The sequence below is a fragment of the Uranotaenia lowii genome, chromosome 3 (genome assembly GCF_029784155.1).
Source record: "Uranotaenia lowii strain MFRU-FL chromosome 3, ASM2978415v1, whole genome shotgun sequence".
NCBI lineage: Eukaryota > Metazoa > Arthropoda > Insecta > Diptera > Culicidae > Uranotaenia > Uranotaenia lowii.
In genome coordinates this window covers 319,396,643-319,412,957 of record NC_073693.1, presented here as the reverse complement: position 1 = coordinate 319,412,957, position 16,315 = coordinate 319,396,643, and the positions used below count along the sequence as shown (strand labels likewise).

At 34.9% G+C, this 16,315-nt stretch overlaps 1 protein-coding gene across 3 annotated transcripts in view; it reads left to right on the top strand.

Annotated features, from left to right (window-relative positions):
* LOC129757124 (gustatory and pheromone receptor 33a-like) overlaps window positions 1-16,315 on the top strand; it is a 242,248-nt gene that overhangs the window by 201,877 nt on the left and 24,056 nt on the right. For 2 of the 3 annotated variants that reach the window (XM_055754248.1, XM_055754250.1), the window contains one exon: window positions 4,798-4,963. In XM_055754248.1, the coding sequence (XP_055610223.1) occupies window positions 4,798-4,963 (166 nt within the window). Of the gene's footprint in view, window positions 1-4,089; window positions 4,232-4,454; window positions 4,702-4,797; window positions 4,964-16,315 lie in introns of those variants that run through there. The other variant, XM_055754249.1, reaches the window with a different exon arrangement.

Sequence of the window (16,315 nt, the reverse complement as noted above, 5' to 3'; positions counted from 1 at the left end):
TTTTTCATAACTCTAAGCGTACATTTTTCGAGAATACGATGGCTAGCATTTTACAAATGCTGAAATCACCAAACCACAGAAACTATACTACAAGCCGTGGCCGAGATTCGATCTCATGCCCGCTGGCTTAGAAGAATTTAAGGCTATCATCTAGTCCACGGGCTGAGGATTTAAAAAAACAGAATTATTTAAAATTGTTTAAAACACGTTTTTGATATTAATTTGTTGTGATATCATCTTATCTTATTAAAAATTTGTGTAAAAACTATTTTGAAAAAATAATTACAAAATAAAGCGTCCTACTTTTCGTCCTACTTCAGATTGAAAAGCGTCCTACTTTTTCATAGTATTTTGAGCAAAATGCCCTACTTTCCGAAATTTTATTCTGGTAAGCCTAGGTAAGACGGACACTTTCAATATCTCGAAATCTATAATGTTTGGCTCAAATCTAATTATGGGAATATGTTTATTTTTGTGACATTTGTGACAAACATTTTTTTTATCTGATACTTTTTCAGATCTTCATCACATCCATATGATCCTTTTTTGGATTGTTCATTGTTTCAGATTGACTGTTTAACGTATCGTATTGTTAGTTTCTTGAAGACATTTAAATTCGAACTGGCTTTGATGTTCAGCGGCAAGTTATTATACATCTTCAGTCCGTTGTATCTATGTATATCAATATCATACTGCAGACCGTCCAATAAATAAGATGGTAACATTCCTTTCTTCATTTTGTGTATGAAAATCAAACTGTTGTACGCAATTTTTTGCTAAACTGTCAACGATTGCAGCGTATCAAGCATAAGAGCACTTGGAGTATATCGATTGCATCGTAACACTACTCGCATTATCTTGTTTTGTATTCTCTGCAGCCTTTTCGTTTGTGTATCTGCATGAAGCAATATGGTAGCGCAATAGTCAAAGTGTGGCATAATAACAGATTTTACGTAGATAATTTTTGACCAGAAAGTTATATATCTGCTTAGCCGACAAAGTATTCCATATTTCATGGCAATTTTCTAGACAGTGTAGTCGATATGAGCTACGAACTTCAGCTTTTCATCTATTTGTACTCCTAAGTATTTAACTTAAGTATTAACTTTAACTTAACTTTAAGTATTGCACATCCATCGCTAAACAGATTAAAACCAGCTTCAGCGTTGCGATTTCCAATAACCATGCAGTTGGTTTTAGTAAGATTCAGACACAACTTTCTGTATTTCAGAAAATTTGCAATATTTTTTAAATCCGCATTAGCTTCTTGTATAACGAGTTCTTAATCATTACCGCTCCGACTGAGTCATCCGCTAATAGTTTGAGACGACCGTACTTTAAACATTTTTTCATGTCATTGATGTACAAGATAAATAACAGGGGACACAATACACTACCTTGGGGAACACCTAAATTATTTTCTCTATATGGTGAATAAGATGATCCATACTTTGTTCTTTGCATTCTGTTCTCCAAATAGTTCTTAAACCAGTTAAGAATAGTACCATCGATACCAACTCTTACCAACACATCCATTAAAAGCAATCGATCAATAGTTTCAAATGTTCTCTTAAAATCAAGAAACACTGCAACAGTGTAGTTACCATTTTCAATGTTGGTCTTCCAATTACGAAGTATTTGGAATTTGTTCATCTTAGTGTATCAACACTTTTGAGACCCTGTTTTTATTTACATCAAGCAAGGTCTCATAATAGTAAACAAAACAAACAAAAACTATGAGGACCCACTTTTTGATGTTATTTTCTGTCCACAGAAAATAGTTCATAACTCGCAACTTTTTCGAAAATTTCACTGTTTTCAAAAGTGAAGTGTTTATAGTAAGCTTGCCAGATTGCCCGGTTTTATCCGGGTTTGCCCGGATATTCGATGCGAAATTTAGAGAAAGTCCGGTCCGGCCCGGTTGCCCGGATATCGTGAAAAAAGTCCGGATATTTCCCGGATTTTTTTCACAATTTTCACAAAGAAACCAAAAAAAATCAAAGTTTTTGAGTAAGTTTCAGCAAAATCGATTATCGGTATGGAAATTTTCAACGATTGTTCCAAATAATTTCGCTGATTTTCTTTTATAAACCTTTAAATATTTAAGTGTTCCAAAAAGTTGATGGAATTCTTTAATTACATTAATAAAATATGCATTTCGATTTTTTTTTGCATTTTTTCTTTGCTTTTATATATAATACCACCTAAATTTTGCCCGGTTTTTGGATTTGAAAAATTGAAATTCATGCCCGGATTTTGCAAGGTTTTTTTGAAAATATGCCCGGAATTGCTAGGCCCGGATGGTAGTGAAAAAAATTCTGGCAACCTTAGTTTATAGGCTTCTCTTCAACCATCTGGAAGAAAATCAGCAAATTTCGGTTGAAGGGCTTGGCCAACAAACGTTTTGGAAAAATACCTTGACAAGAGCAAAAAAAAACTTGAAAAGGCCTTGACAAAAGCAATTGTCGGTCGAAAAGCACTCAGCATCTCAAAAAGGCCATAAAACTGTAAAAACATGATCCCTGGTAAAGACAGCACCTATAAAATACGGAATTCCGGAAACCACACTTTTTCGCTTCTGAACTCGGACCAACTGGTTCTATTTAGGTTTAAACTTAATACTTTTCTCACTAAAATGTGTTGGTACTTTTACAGAAATTTTTCTGCGAAATGTACCATTTATACGCAGTGTCCGTTTTACCCAAACATCTCTGGAAAGTGTAATTTGCAAGCAGATTTTAGATTGCTATAAAAATAGTAACAATGAAGAAAATTTACTAATCCCAAGAGTGAATGCGACAGCAAACATCCTAAGATGCCCCTTTTCACGAAAACTGCGACGAAAAAATCAATATATCAATACGCAATAGAAATATTGCGATTCTACTTTAGGGTGTCCTTCTTACTCGACTTTCTCCTACATTGGTTTTAGTCAGGAGTGTCAAATTGACACTCCTGGGACTGTAACGGGTAAAAACTTGAAGACGGGTGAGGGTTAATTGTAGACATTGTTTTTTTTTTTTTTTTCAAGTAACTTCCAGAGAATTAAACTTTGTCATTGATTTTTTTACATTGTATACAGATTAGATCGATATGATTATTTTTTTAAATCGATGATTTAAGATCGAATAACTTTTTTAATAAATCAATCTAGCTCCTTCCAAATTTGATTGACATTGATTTGCCGCATCCATCAAGTATCTTTGCAACCGATACATCACCTTTAAGCAATTAATGAACGATTTGAAAACCGTGCTCCCTGCGTCGCTATTCGAAACACGGGTTCGATTCCACTTTTACACGGTAGAAAAACCTGGAAGATGACCGGAGGGCGTTTTGTTTATTCCGATTAATTAATAATGGATGATGACCGAGAGCAACAGCTAACCCAGGATTGTGGAAATAATAAAAACGTTGGAAAGAACCTCAAGCTATTCCGTTTGGTCGTTCAATCAACCAGTACACACCCTTTTTCGGTTGAAACGGTTTCCGGTAAACATTTGCGTAGCTACCTACTACAGTTTGCAATAATCGTCATTGTGGTTGGAGTAAACTGCTTCACGAATTGGAATGGAAGAGAGTTTTAATTTTTTGGGAATGATTTTTTAACAATTTTCGATTATTTAGAGAAGATGCAATATTTCTAAATCAGGTAATTTTTGTTTGTTTTTGGCGAAGGATTTCTCTTCTATTTTTTTCCTAAAAAAATTATTTTAAAAGATTTAACTAATCCTCTCTCTCTCTGTTGAACCATTCTAATTCGACGCCACTGGACTTCCCATTCACCCACCTTGTTCCGGAGTTATGAATATCATTTACACCTCCAGTCTCCATTTATCGTTCACGCCAATTGGCAACGCGCTCTCGAGTTATGTTTCACGCAGCTAACGTTTCGGATTCATTCAAGCCGCTGACGGTGTTCATCAAGTTGTTGGGCCTTATGCCCTGGTTTAGTGAAGTTACACAGAACAAAAATGGAACGCATCGAGTGTTGATGAAAGTTTTCAACGGGGCTTATACACTGCTGATAAACACCTTCCTGATTTACACGCTGTTTTTCTTTGTGCCACAGGATTTGCGGTTTTTCTCGGAACCAACCGTTGAACATCGAAGCAATTTTATTTTAATTATTGTTTTTTACACACAACCCGTGGTTGCCTCGAGTTGTAGCATTTTTGTTGGCAGTAAAATTTATCAAACTCTAAACCGAATACGAAAATGGGACACAAAGGTGATTTTGTTGAAAACCCATAGTCTTAATTCAGAATAATAAACTTTAGAAAGTGTACAAACCATTCAGTGATTGATTTTATTTGAGTGGTCTAAATACAAAAGTGTCTCGATTTGGATTTCGATAATTCCTAATTATATCTATGACATCTTTCTAACAATCATTTGGAGCAGCAAAATGTTTCAAATTGACACAATTTCATTCTTTTTTTACAAATAGTTAGAACGTCTCAAATGCCGTGCCAATTATGTCACCGAGAAGAAAACAGCAGTGGTTGCATTAGTGGCTGCAATCGGAGGTTCATCGACCATTGTTTTGATGTATTATTGGGGACAGTGGGACATAGTAGATACCGTGTATCTGGTCGGAACATCTTGCCTTCCCTGGTTCTATACGGGTCTGCTGGCCCAGGCCTCGATGTTTGTTCTAATCCTCTCGCATCGATTTCGAAATTTATCTGTTGTTCTTAGGTAAAGTTTGTTAATACACTCAAAATCGTGTTAAATCCGTTCTGAAACCCCCATTATTTAAATATTACTTATTTTAACCTTTCTATTTCATTTCAGGATGTACTTTCCAACGACGCCGTCTTCGGGAGGTTTTTTGACGACCCAGACGGAAACTGCTGTCTGTACTGAGAAAGAGCAGCTTGCGGTACTGAAACAGATCAAAATTTTACATGACAAACTTAACGACGTTGTGGAATTGGTCAACTATTGCTTTTCAGTTCAGGTATGTATCTACTCATTCAAGCTAAAATTTACTGACAGCATTATATAAGTATCATAGAAATTAAAAGGGAAGAGGAGCAATTTCCTGGTTCCTCTGCAAAAAAAAAAATCTTTTGCCAACCAGATTTGGAAATTCCAATTTGAAAAATCAATCAAGAACTTACACAGATTTCACAGTTTTTGTGTTGCTTAAAAAGTTATTGAGGTTTGTTAAATGAACTTAAATTAACATCAAGTGATCAAATGCTTATAGAAAACGGTATTTGAGATCTTGGCAGAAATGCGTCTAAAATGTTTAAAACCAAGTACAATAGTATTTCGTTTAAAAAAATACATTTATTTATGTGCCATTCACTGATCGTTCTTGAAAGTGAAACAATACCATAATTATACAAATTGAATTATTTTCAATAGTTTTTTTTAATTTAAGTATCTCTATATATTTATATAAAGAATTATTGCAATTTTGAATTTAGATTACAGGCCAAGTTGTAATTTTTTGTGTTTAAGACCAAGCCTACCGCAAGTTGCTATTTCGGTCGGTATTTTAGATGTTTTGATGGTTGCGGTTTTATCTACTTACTTATTTTCGCACCCATTGTTGCGATCCAGGTAGGTATTTGTGTTTGTTTATTTTCTAAGACCAGGCCCACCAATGGTTGCTAAACCTCGAATCGAGTACATTCAGCAACATATTTATCATCCCATCATCGCACCAACAGTCGCTAACTTGATTCGAGAAATAGCATTCGAGCTGTCAGTTGTTACAAAATGCGTTTATGTAGCAACCCGGTAGCAACGCAGCCGGTCGACGCTATCAGAAAATAAACAAACACAAATATCAACCTGGATGGCAACAATTGGTGTGAAAATCGGTAAGTAGATAAAAACGCAACCAATCAGAATATCTAAAATACCGACCAAAATAGCGACGCCTGGTGGGTTTGGTCTTAGACCAAGCCCACCGGGCGTTGCTATTTCGGTCGGTATTTTAGATGGTTTGACTGGTTGCGTTTTTATCTATTTACTGATTTTCGCACCCATTGTTGCCATCCAGGTTGGTATTTGTGTTTGTTTATTTTCTGAAGGCAACGACCGGCTGCGTTGCTACCGGGTTGCTACATAAACGCATTTTGTAACAACCGACTGCTCGAATGCTATTTCTCGAATCAAGTTAGCGACTGTTGGTGCACGCTCTTTTTTTTAACTCAAAATTAAGTATGACCGAGGTTCAAAACATAGTTCGATTCTATGAACTTAAAGTTGAGTACTTTTTTTTCCTCCTTGCGATGTATCAAAACGGAGTTCGAACTGCGAACTCAAAATTGATCCCTTTTTTTCCTTCGGCGAGGGATCAAAGCTGAGTTCGACCTTATGTACTAAAAATTGAACTCTCTTTGTTGGACTGAAAACACTTAGTGAGTTCAGTCCGAACCGGAACAGCAACCAACGAACACGTCGCAAAATTATGTCGTTCCGGAACAATTACCGGAAGATTATGAAGGAACTTCATAATGAAATGCATGTTCACCGTGTCAGCGTAAAATTCTGTCCGTCATTGTCATCATATGGTGAGCGGCTTGGAATGTCCGGAAACTTCCGGATGTTGTTTACTTCCCGTGGGAAGTAACATCCGGAAGTTTTCTTTGACCGGGAATGTCAAAACTTTCCACTGCTCTGTAATTGCAATGTACCGGAACAGCAACATCCGGGTACAACAAATTTTAATCATCCTTTAATTCCCTGAAAATCAGCTACCCTCGAAAAAAAAGGATAAATCCGAGTTCGGCTGCCGAACTTAGTATTAAGTATGCCTATCAGAACTTAGTTTTGCTATTGCCCAGTCAAACTCAAAGTTGAGGGAAGCCAAATCATTATTTGAATTTTTCACTCTAAATCGCTAGTAAAATTGCTCTAGAAGACATCGTTATGATGACACGTTATTATCTTCACTAAGAAAACAACGTTCCTTTTGCGAATAAGAAACTGAAATATTTTAAAATTTGCCTTTTTAAGTTTGCTAGTTTTCTCATGACAGAGCTGTGCTTAATGTCACACTTGAAAAGAATTTAGCTACGTTTCGCTTACCCTCATTGAAGTTGTTCCTACAAAATAAAAAAAAGGAAAAAATATTTTAAATCGAGCTGATTTTATATCAAAATTGTAATTTAAACTGTTAAAAAACCTAAAAATTGAAAATTTTAGCATTCTTATAGGTACGTAAAGTCAATTATTTCATGTATCGGTCGGTATGTTCGATTACCATTAAAACATCAGTTTAAAATTTCTTACAACTGATCTTGAAGAAGTTTTAATTTTTATTGAGGTCATATTCAAGAATGCATCAATTATTGAAAAATATTAACAGGGTTGTAAGCAAACCGGAAAACCGGGAAAAACTTTGGAATTTTATCATGTCACCGGGAAACCGGGAAAAACCCGGAAATTTCGGTACCTCACCGGGAAAATTGTCATGCTTGAGATTTTTTCGCAGAATATATATTATTTTCAAAATTATTTCTAAATTTAAGATAAATTTTTGAAATTCTTGATATATATTAATCTCATAAACGCTTATCTTCGGTCATAAGTACACGAACGAAGTTTCCTCGCTTAAAGAGGTTTTTGTCTTAACCAGCTTCTCTTTTTTAGAGGGTCAGCAACACACAAATGTATTAAAGTAGGACGCTGGAATATTTTTTGTTTTATATATGACATTCGATTAAAGTGCAGTCCTATTTTATACACAATTTTCATATCTTATACGAGATTTTCTATATTTTCACGAATCTTTAATTAAAATAACGAGGGCACAACTATAGTTATTTATTGCTTTGTATTCAAAAATTTTTTTTTTTCTTAAACATGTTTTTGGATATGTAAACAAAAATATAACTGCATTCAGAAAATAGATAAAATGTTTTTGTTGAAATGAGTAATCAAATGAGGTTTCAATGGTGGAGTAGAATTAATCTTTATTCGTTTTGTTCGTCAAGTCCTTGAATAACTACTTTTAACATAAGCGATAGTTATTTACATTATTCACTACTGCATTGATATCCTCACTTATTAGTTTTCTCATTTTCGTGTGATATTCTGAGCCAACCACTCAGAACATCTGGCAACACTAGTGAGTTACCACGAACCAAAATTGAGTTGTTTGGCTTCACAGTGTGATGATGTAAACATTTGTACCGTGATAACCATCATCAGCTGTCATCATCAATCATCACGCTATTGTTTCGATTGCGAATAGAGTATTTCCTGAGACAGATTTTGGTAGGGTAAGTTTTTATTTTTGTTTTGAAAAATGTAAACACCAACTGGTCGCCATTTTGATTTTTGATGATAAGCACTGTTCAATGCATTATTTTAAAAACTCCTTAAATTAAAAGCATTGACATACCTTCATGTTTAAACGTGTTATGAATTTAAAATTAATTAAATAAAGAATTTATATTCTTCTCACCAAGGTGCGCTTGCAAAACCTCTACAATTGTATTGCCAATTTAATTTCGTTACTATCTGGTCATTGAACATGCGTAATGTTGTAGTTATGTTAACCCTACCACGATATGTCGAGAAAATGTAAACATGAGAAACCAGCTGTTCGTCTGACAAGTGAGGAAATGCCTTATTGACTCAAAGCATGCGGAACCAAAACAGACTTTTTTGTTTTCACCGACTGGTCAGCAGATTTCCTCTGTCGATTGGAGTCCGGATTGCGTTCCGAAAACCGTAAGTCTCAACAGATGATTTTATGTTTTCTAATACAAATCCCTATTCAAGTTGACAACCTGAATTCATTTAATGTTTCGATGTATTTTTTATTTTCATATTTCTATACAAACAATTTTTTTTTTCCAAAACTTTATAAATATTCTAGAAATTTTCACAGTGGCTGAAAAGTACTACACTATGGTCTCAAGATCAATTTATTTTTGCAAAACTATTGAAATTGTGGAACAAAACAACGAATAGATTACAATTCCCATCCAATTAGATTCATTAAAAAAAATCATAGAAACCTGTCAATTTGATGCGAAAAGACTACGTGTTAAAAAAAGCTAATTTATTTGTCATGATTTCTAACCGGTTAACAAGTTTCATTATTCAATTTTTGAAGCCCTTTACATCGATTTTTTTTTATCCTCCTCGATTTTGCATAAAAAACGAGTATAATTAATAAGAAAATCATCATTTATAACCGGGAAAAACTTTGAAATTTGAAAACGAAAAATCGCTAGCAACCCTATATTAAATATTTTTGTATTTCTTTAACAGTCACCATTCATTAAAAAGCGTCAAAATAGCAGAAATTTTATTGGAACAAACTTTGTTTAGAGAATTTTTAATAAAAAGCGACATGACCATTTTTGCATTTTTTTTTAGTTTTGAACCACTGTGGACTGTGGGAGATCACTCGGCATTTGCTCAACAGACTGCAAATCCTGTTCGCGTACATTAGATTATTTTAGAAGAAAGGTTTCCTTAATCGGCCTATCGGGTTAAATGCGCCTACGGCCGTTTGACGAAATGGCTAACAAGACAACATTTCTATTCAATGCATTTTGAGAGTAATACGCTTTGAACATATGGCAAGAAAGAATTTTATGAATAAACTAACTAAAAAAAAATTAAAAATTTCATACAACGTTTTGATACATTCTGATGTAATATTTTGACTTTTTTTTTTTAAAAAAAAAGCTCAAAACAAATAGTTGGGTGGTTTTGGTTTCTTATTCAAACGAACCTTCGAAGTAAAACAAATTTTAGCTTTTATGGTGGTTTCATATTGATTGGAAAGTGTAATAAGAGAGTGTTTTTGTATGCCCCCATCATGTAAAATGCCTCCATCCTAAAATAACAGGTTAAATATGATAAATTAATGATTTTTATCATTGGATCTTCAAATATGAGCTCTGATTAACATAGTAAGAGAAAATTGAAGATCTCAAAAAAGATTTGATAAGGTTTTTTTTATGAATGAACTGCCTCCATAGTATGGCAACCCCAACTTTTGTTTTATTCCATTAAACTATAATAGACATAGATTTTTGTATAAGTTCAGCTTTGTCGTACGGAAGTTATCATTTTCTAGCAGTTTCAATGAAATTATACGGAAATATTGCCCAAAAAACAGGAAATTTGCCATAAACATAAATAGGCGCATTTAGCCCGCTCGGTTTGAGGTTTGGTATTTTATACAACAGTTATTTGTTTATTTGTTTATTTATTTTTAATTCATCGAACGACTAGTCTAAATGGATGGGATGGGAAAAGCACAAGGCATAAAAACCCATCGATGAATGTAGCAAATAAAATACATGAACGATACAATAGTTTGTCAGGATATTTAAAACTAGTTTTAGGGATTTTACATAACACATTAAATATAGTGGATCAGAAAATAAAAGTAACGATAAGTTCTAACATCAAGTACTACAATAAAACGATATCATCTTAACATTGAAGCCCGTAAGCGGTTCACAAACATATCCGGGGTCATATTAAAATCAAATTCGCTAAATTTATCATTAAACACTACACACATTGCACGGATGGGCTCGTTCTGGCCGTAAAGTGTACGATGAAAACCAAGCCGAAGGAATTCGCGACTTCTTAGTTGTCTAGGCATCACGTTGAAGTCAATCCTCTCAAGAATGTTTGGTGCATCAATGCTTCCGAGCAGCAATTTTCCAACGAAGGCCGCTTTCATGTATTCTCGTCGATCAGCAAGGGTATCCAGTTCCAACCAAGAGCATCGTTGCGTATATGAGGGAGATTGTTCCGGAATCGGCCACGGGCGAAGCCGTAGTACTGAGCGGGTAAACTTAGATTGAACGGATTCGATTCTGTGAATCCAGTTGGCGTGACTAGGGCTCCAGATGACTGCCGCTGACTCAAGATGCGGGCGAACCAAGGCACAATACAAAGTCCGTAGGCAGCGTAATTTGGTAAATTCTCTGGTAGTTCGCAAAATAAAACCCAAATTCCGGTTCGCCTTAGCCACTACATGGCTCAAGTGATGTTCAAATGTCATTTTGGAGTCCAGTATTACACCTAGATCCTTTATTACAGGAACTCGTTCAAGTGGGGAACCTTGGAGTGTGTAATTCCAAATCTCCGGATTCTTCTTCCGTGTAAAGCTGATGACGTTACATTTCTCCACACTGACTGTTAAGCAATTCAGATCGCACCACACCATGAATTTGCTCAACAAGTGCTGCAACTCCAAGCAATCGCTAAAGCTTTCAATCTTTCGATAAATTTTCAGGTCATCAGCGTAAAGCATTCTGCAGCCCGATGGAAGATAATATGTGACGTCGTTGAAATAAATGCAGAACAGGAGCGGTCCGATATTGCTTCCTTGGGGCACTCCGGAGTTATTCTGGAACACGAAAGACTCTTCATTGCCCAGCCGAACAGTGAGAGAACGATTAATCAGGAATGATTCGAACCAACGACCAAGGCCTTCACCAAGCCCAAGATATTGAAGTTTCGCTAGGAGCAAACGGTGGTCAATTCGATCGAATGCGGCTTTGAGATCAGTGTACACTGTATCAACTTGACCCCCTTTTTCCATAGTGCGGATGCATAATGAAGTAAACTCCAATAGGTTCGTGTTTATCGAACGCCCAGGAAAAAATCCGTGTTGATCGACCGAAATGTAAGACTTTGCAGCGGTGAAAAGTCTTTGTGACACCAAAATTTCTAGCACTTTCGAACAGGCACACAGGGATGTGATTCCTCTATAGTTCAATACGTTGTTCTTGTTGCCTTTCTTGTGAACAGGGAACATCCATGACTTTTTCCAAGCACTTGGAAATTTTCCAGTTCGAATTGAAGATCACTAACAGTGGCATCCATAGGGCATCGATACAATTTTTCAAGATGTTGGCCGGAATTCCATCGGGCCCTACAGTAGACGACAATTTAAGCTTTGCTATAGCCGCTTTAACTTCTTCCTCCGAGAAATGGATTGATACTAGATTAAGCATATTGCTGGGAACGTTACGTAAGGCTCTTTCAATTTTAGAAGATGTGGCTTGCGATGAAGTGAATACGCTAGCAAAGTGTTCGGCAAATGTTTGTCCCAAATTCGTCGATTTACGCTCGCCTAGAAGCATCTCCGTAGGTAATCCTGTTTCCTTTCGCTTTTCGTTGACAAACGACCAAAAACGTTTTGGGTTATGCTTTAGCATCCGCTGCATGCGCTCAATGTGTTATGAATATCTTATTCGATTGTAGCGCTTATAATTACTGCTTGCAATGTTGAATTCTCGTTTATTGATTGCATTTTTTGCACGGGAAAAACGTTTAATTGCGGTAGCTCTTTTCCGTTTCAGCAAACGCAAATGTGCATCGGACCAAGGAGGTTTACGAATAGGTCGCTTCAGCGGAACGTGCTCACGAAATGATTCGTGCAATGCAGAAGTAAAGAAATGTACAGCCTCATCAATGTCAGTAACGCTTTCGATAAACGACCAGTTTTTCTGAAATAGTATTTCGGATATTTGTGCGAAGTTCGCTCTGCGGAAGTTCAATGAGCATGTGTCAGTTGTGCTTTGGAACGGAGTAAAACGAGGGCAGGCTAGAGCAACAAGTAATGGTGGGTGATGAAGATCCATCTCGATCAGTGGCTCCATCGCAGTCGTGACGGTACAGCTATCTACAGCAAACTCGTTCAAAAAGACCAAATCAAGGATGCGACCACGAGAGTTTGTGACCAGGTTCATCTGTCGGTTACCCAAAAATCCATCGCATCTAAGAGAGCGGAGGAGATAATGGAGAATGACGAAGTCGCCGGGTCTGGGTACGCGAAATTTGCAGAATGCTTTATCCAATTCAGAAGGGGCTGATTATAGTCGCCCAACAGGATGTGCCGATCGTTGGAACGTAAAGAATCCGCTACAGTGGCCGCTGATTTGAGGTGAGCATCGACAATTAAAGGATCGCTTGCCTCGTCTGGGCTTAGATAAACTACGCCTATGTAGATTTTCTGCATTCCCGTCTCAACAGTCACCCATAGATGTTCGATGTTCTGATCGATTCCAATTAGATCAGTAAGAGGGGAGGACGTCAAACGGTTTGAAACAGCAATAAGCACACCACCACCTCTGCTCAGACCAGTGCTGGAAGGATCTCGATCACGACGAAAAACATTGTATTCGTTTCCAAACAGCTGAACCGACGTAATAATAAAACGTATAATAAAACCGATTTCTCAAAAACTGAAGGATATTTCAACATAAAAATTACTCCAAAACAGATGTCTGCTCATGTATATATAGTTTTTGTACAGATATTCGATGAAATATTTGATTAAATCAGTATTCTGCTTAGTAGGCGCATATAGTTCGCAACTCCCCTACTTTTCGACTTTTTACGCTGATCGCAATGCCTCTTTCACGGTTTGATTCGTATTCATTTTCAAGTAGGTTCTAGCCAAATTTTTGCTCATTTGAGTAAGTTTCCAGCGTGCGCTAGGAGTTTTTATGAAAAAAGTAAATTTTTCTTAAAATTTTTCATAAATGTGTTCATGGAATCAATCATCTTCACTTTAATTCAAACTTTAGCCAACTATTGGATCGTCTAGGGTAGTGGTTTTCAAAGTGGTCCCTACCAAACCCTTGGGTGCGTTGAGGGCTTCCAGGGGGGCGATGAGCTAAATTCTGAAATTTGGTGGCCGTTGGAAGGGCTCAGGGGGCTGTGAGGTCGTAATTCACAAATCACGAATCATCGTAGATTTTAAATATCAACGAATAAGTTCGGTGCAATACAATGAAATTACGTTGCAGTACATCATGTTCAAGATAGAAATATCTAAAATTTCTCAGAGCTACACGTAAATTTTTTTTGCAGTATCTCGATATTTTTTTTCTAAAAATGTATCTAAAAGTTCATTTTTAGTTGTTACAGACTTTGTATAGGCTCTAAATGTAGATCTTGTTTTGTAAGATTAGTTTTGGTTTTACTTAAAAAGATAATTTTTAGTTGGCAATGCTTGATAATCTTTAAAATGTGTTGTCTCAAAAAAATCTGCTAAACAAACCTTCGAAAAAAAGCTGTGAAACAGACGTCTTCGTGATTCAGTGATAATTTTTTTTGGGAAAAAGTGAAATATTTTTTTACGTAGATAATAGAATTTTGATTTCCAGTTCTTATTTTATTTGTTCATATTTATTTCAGTCGATTCAAAAAATCAATTGTGCCATTTGCCATAATCAATTCGATTATCACTAACTTTGGCGAAATTCAGTCATTAGAATCTAATTTAAACTTTAAGACCCGTGAATGCTACTTAACTTTGAACAAGGCTCAAATTCAGATATCAAGAAATAATAATATTTTTTAAGTTATTTCACCGGCTTGATAGAAATTAGTTTCTATTCAAGAATGCAAATTCATGTTGAATATACAATTTTGTCAACCAAAATTTAAGAAAGCAAACTATGAAAATAAACTTATCAATCCGTTCAAGTAATTGTTCAGGAAACTTTATATAGAGTGTTTACTGGAGGTTTGAAGCATCGTGAGGCTTTTGGAGCCAAAAAGATGTAAAACATAAAAGCTAATTTCGAGAAAACACGGCTTTCAGTTGTTATGTTTTGGTCATTTCCCATATATTTTTCGAAAATTTGCATTTTCTTTCGAACAAAATATTATGTAAACAAAAATCTTAAAGTTCACGAAATGTAGATTGTAGTTTAAAGAATCGTTTGGCTTTAAATCAAATTTGAACATTTTTTCACTTATAATTCTCCCACCGCTGAGGGCCTCAAATAAATTTAATTGAATTTAGAGTTTGGTTAAACAACAACATCAAGCTATGGTTTTTCAACGATTCAGTTTATATATTTTTTAAAGATTTTTTGAAAATTTCACGTCCCATGTGCTCAAAAGTTTAAAAAAAGGGAACTGTGAGTGGAAAAAGTTTGAAAACCACTGGTCTAGGACTTCTTAAAAAAGTGGCCATGCAAACTTTGGTCGAATAGATCTCCCAATGGAACTTGTCTGTATTTTTTTTTGATCCTGCCCAAAAAAATTTGTCATTGAACTTAAGTATGGGGCGCTATTTCAAAAACCACTTGACAGATTGTCACCAAATTTAGTACACATACCTATTACATTACTACAAAAAATTTCATCAATTTCCACGCATGCATTCGAAAGTTATTTACAAAACAAAGTGTTTAATTTTATTTCGAATACACCCCTTATAAATTTTCAATTACTTTAAAATTAAAAGTTTTCGTTTTAAATCGTAACTTTAGAAAATTGGTTCTAAAAGTGAGCTAATTTTTTAAAATAACCTTAAGTAACAAAATATGGAAATCACTTTCATCGACTATTGAAATCTTTGAGTTTGTTTATGAGTCTGGTAGATCAAACATATTTGATTTGAAATAATTCTAAAAAAACTTATATTCTGTACTCAAATTAAACAAGCAAAATCTTCCAATCTCTTTTGCGAATTCAAAGATTTCAATCAAATTAAAAAAATTAAATATAAAAATTAGAAAAAAAAATCAAAAAAATTTCGTATCAAATCTGTTTGATGTAAACTTGAACCTAATTCATGATCGTAGTTTCGCTTAAAAAACCGCAATATTGAAATTGTTGAACGATACACCAATAAAATATAGAATTTAGTGCAAATTTTTTATTTGAAGATCAGGTAAATGTTTTTAATAGCATTTACTTTCCATAAAGAATCATTCCCATGATGAAAATCCTCTAGAGGATTAAAAAAGAATCATTTGGAGTTTTTTTTCATTAAACACAACTTAGAAAATCCAACCTAATTCTACTTTATATTTGGGATTTCAGCTGAATTTTGTGTTCAAACTATTGTAAATTGAAAATTCTACATTTGCAAATTTAATTGACGAACAAATTTAAAGGTTCATGTTCTCGAATTCCTCAACAATTTCATGTTGATTGTAAAACTAATTTCCAAGGTAAATCTTTTTCTGAATATTGAATCTGCATTCTGAACCTGAAATTAAAAATTGAACTGTGAATCTGTTTCCGAATTTCTAGACGATTTCTGAAATGTACACGAAATTCGACTACCGAATCTCAATGCCAGATTAGAATTTTATGAGTCAAGTTTAAGAGCCCGCATTAATGAATCTATTATTTCAATTCTGTATTTAGTTCTGGTTTAATCTTAATTCATAATTTAAATGATTTATTGTTTATCTGTTTTGTGAATCTGAATTTAAATATGAATTTCAAATGATGAATCTGAATCTGAATTTCAAATTTCGGATCGCCTGTTAGAAGTTTTTAATGTTTGATTTTTTTTTGTAAAAATTTTAGTTCATGAACTTCGAATCCGAATATA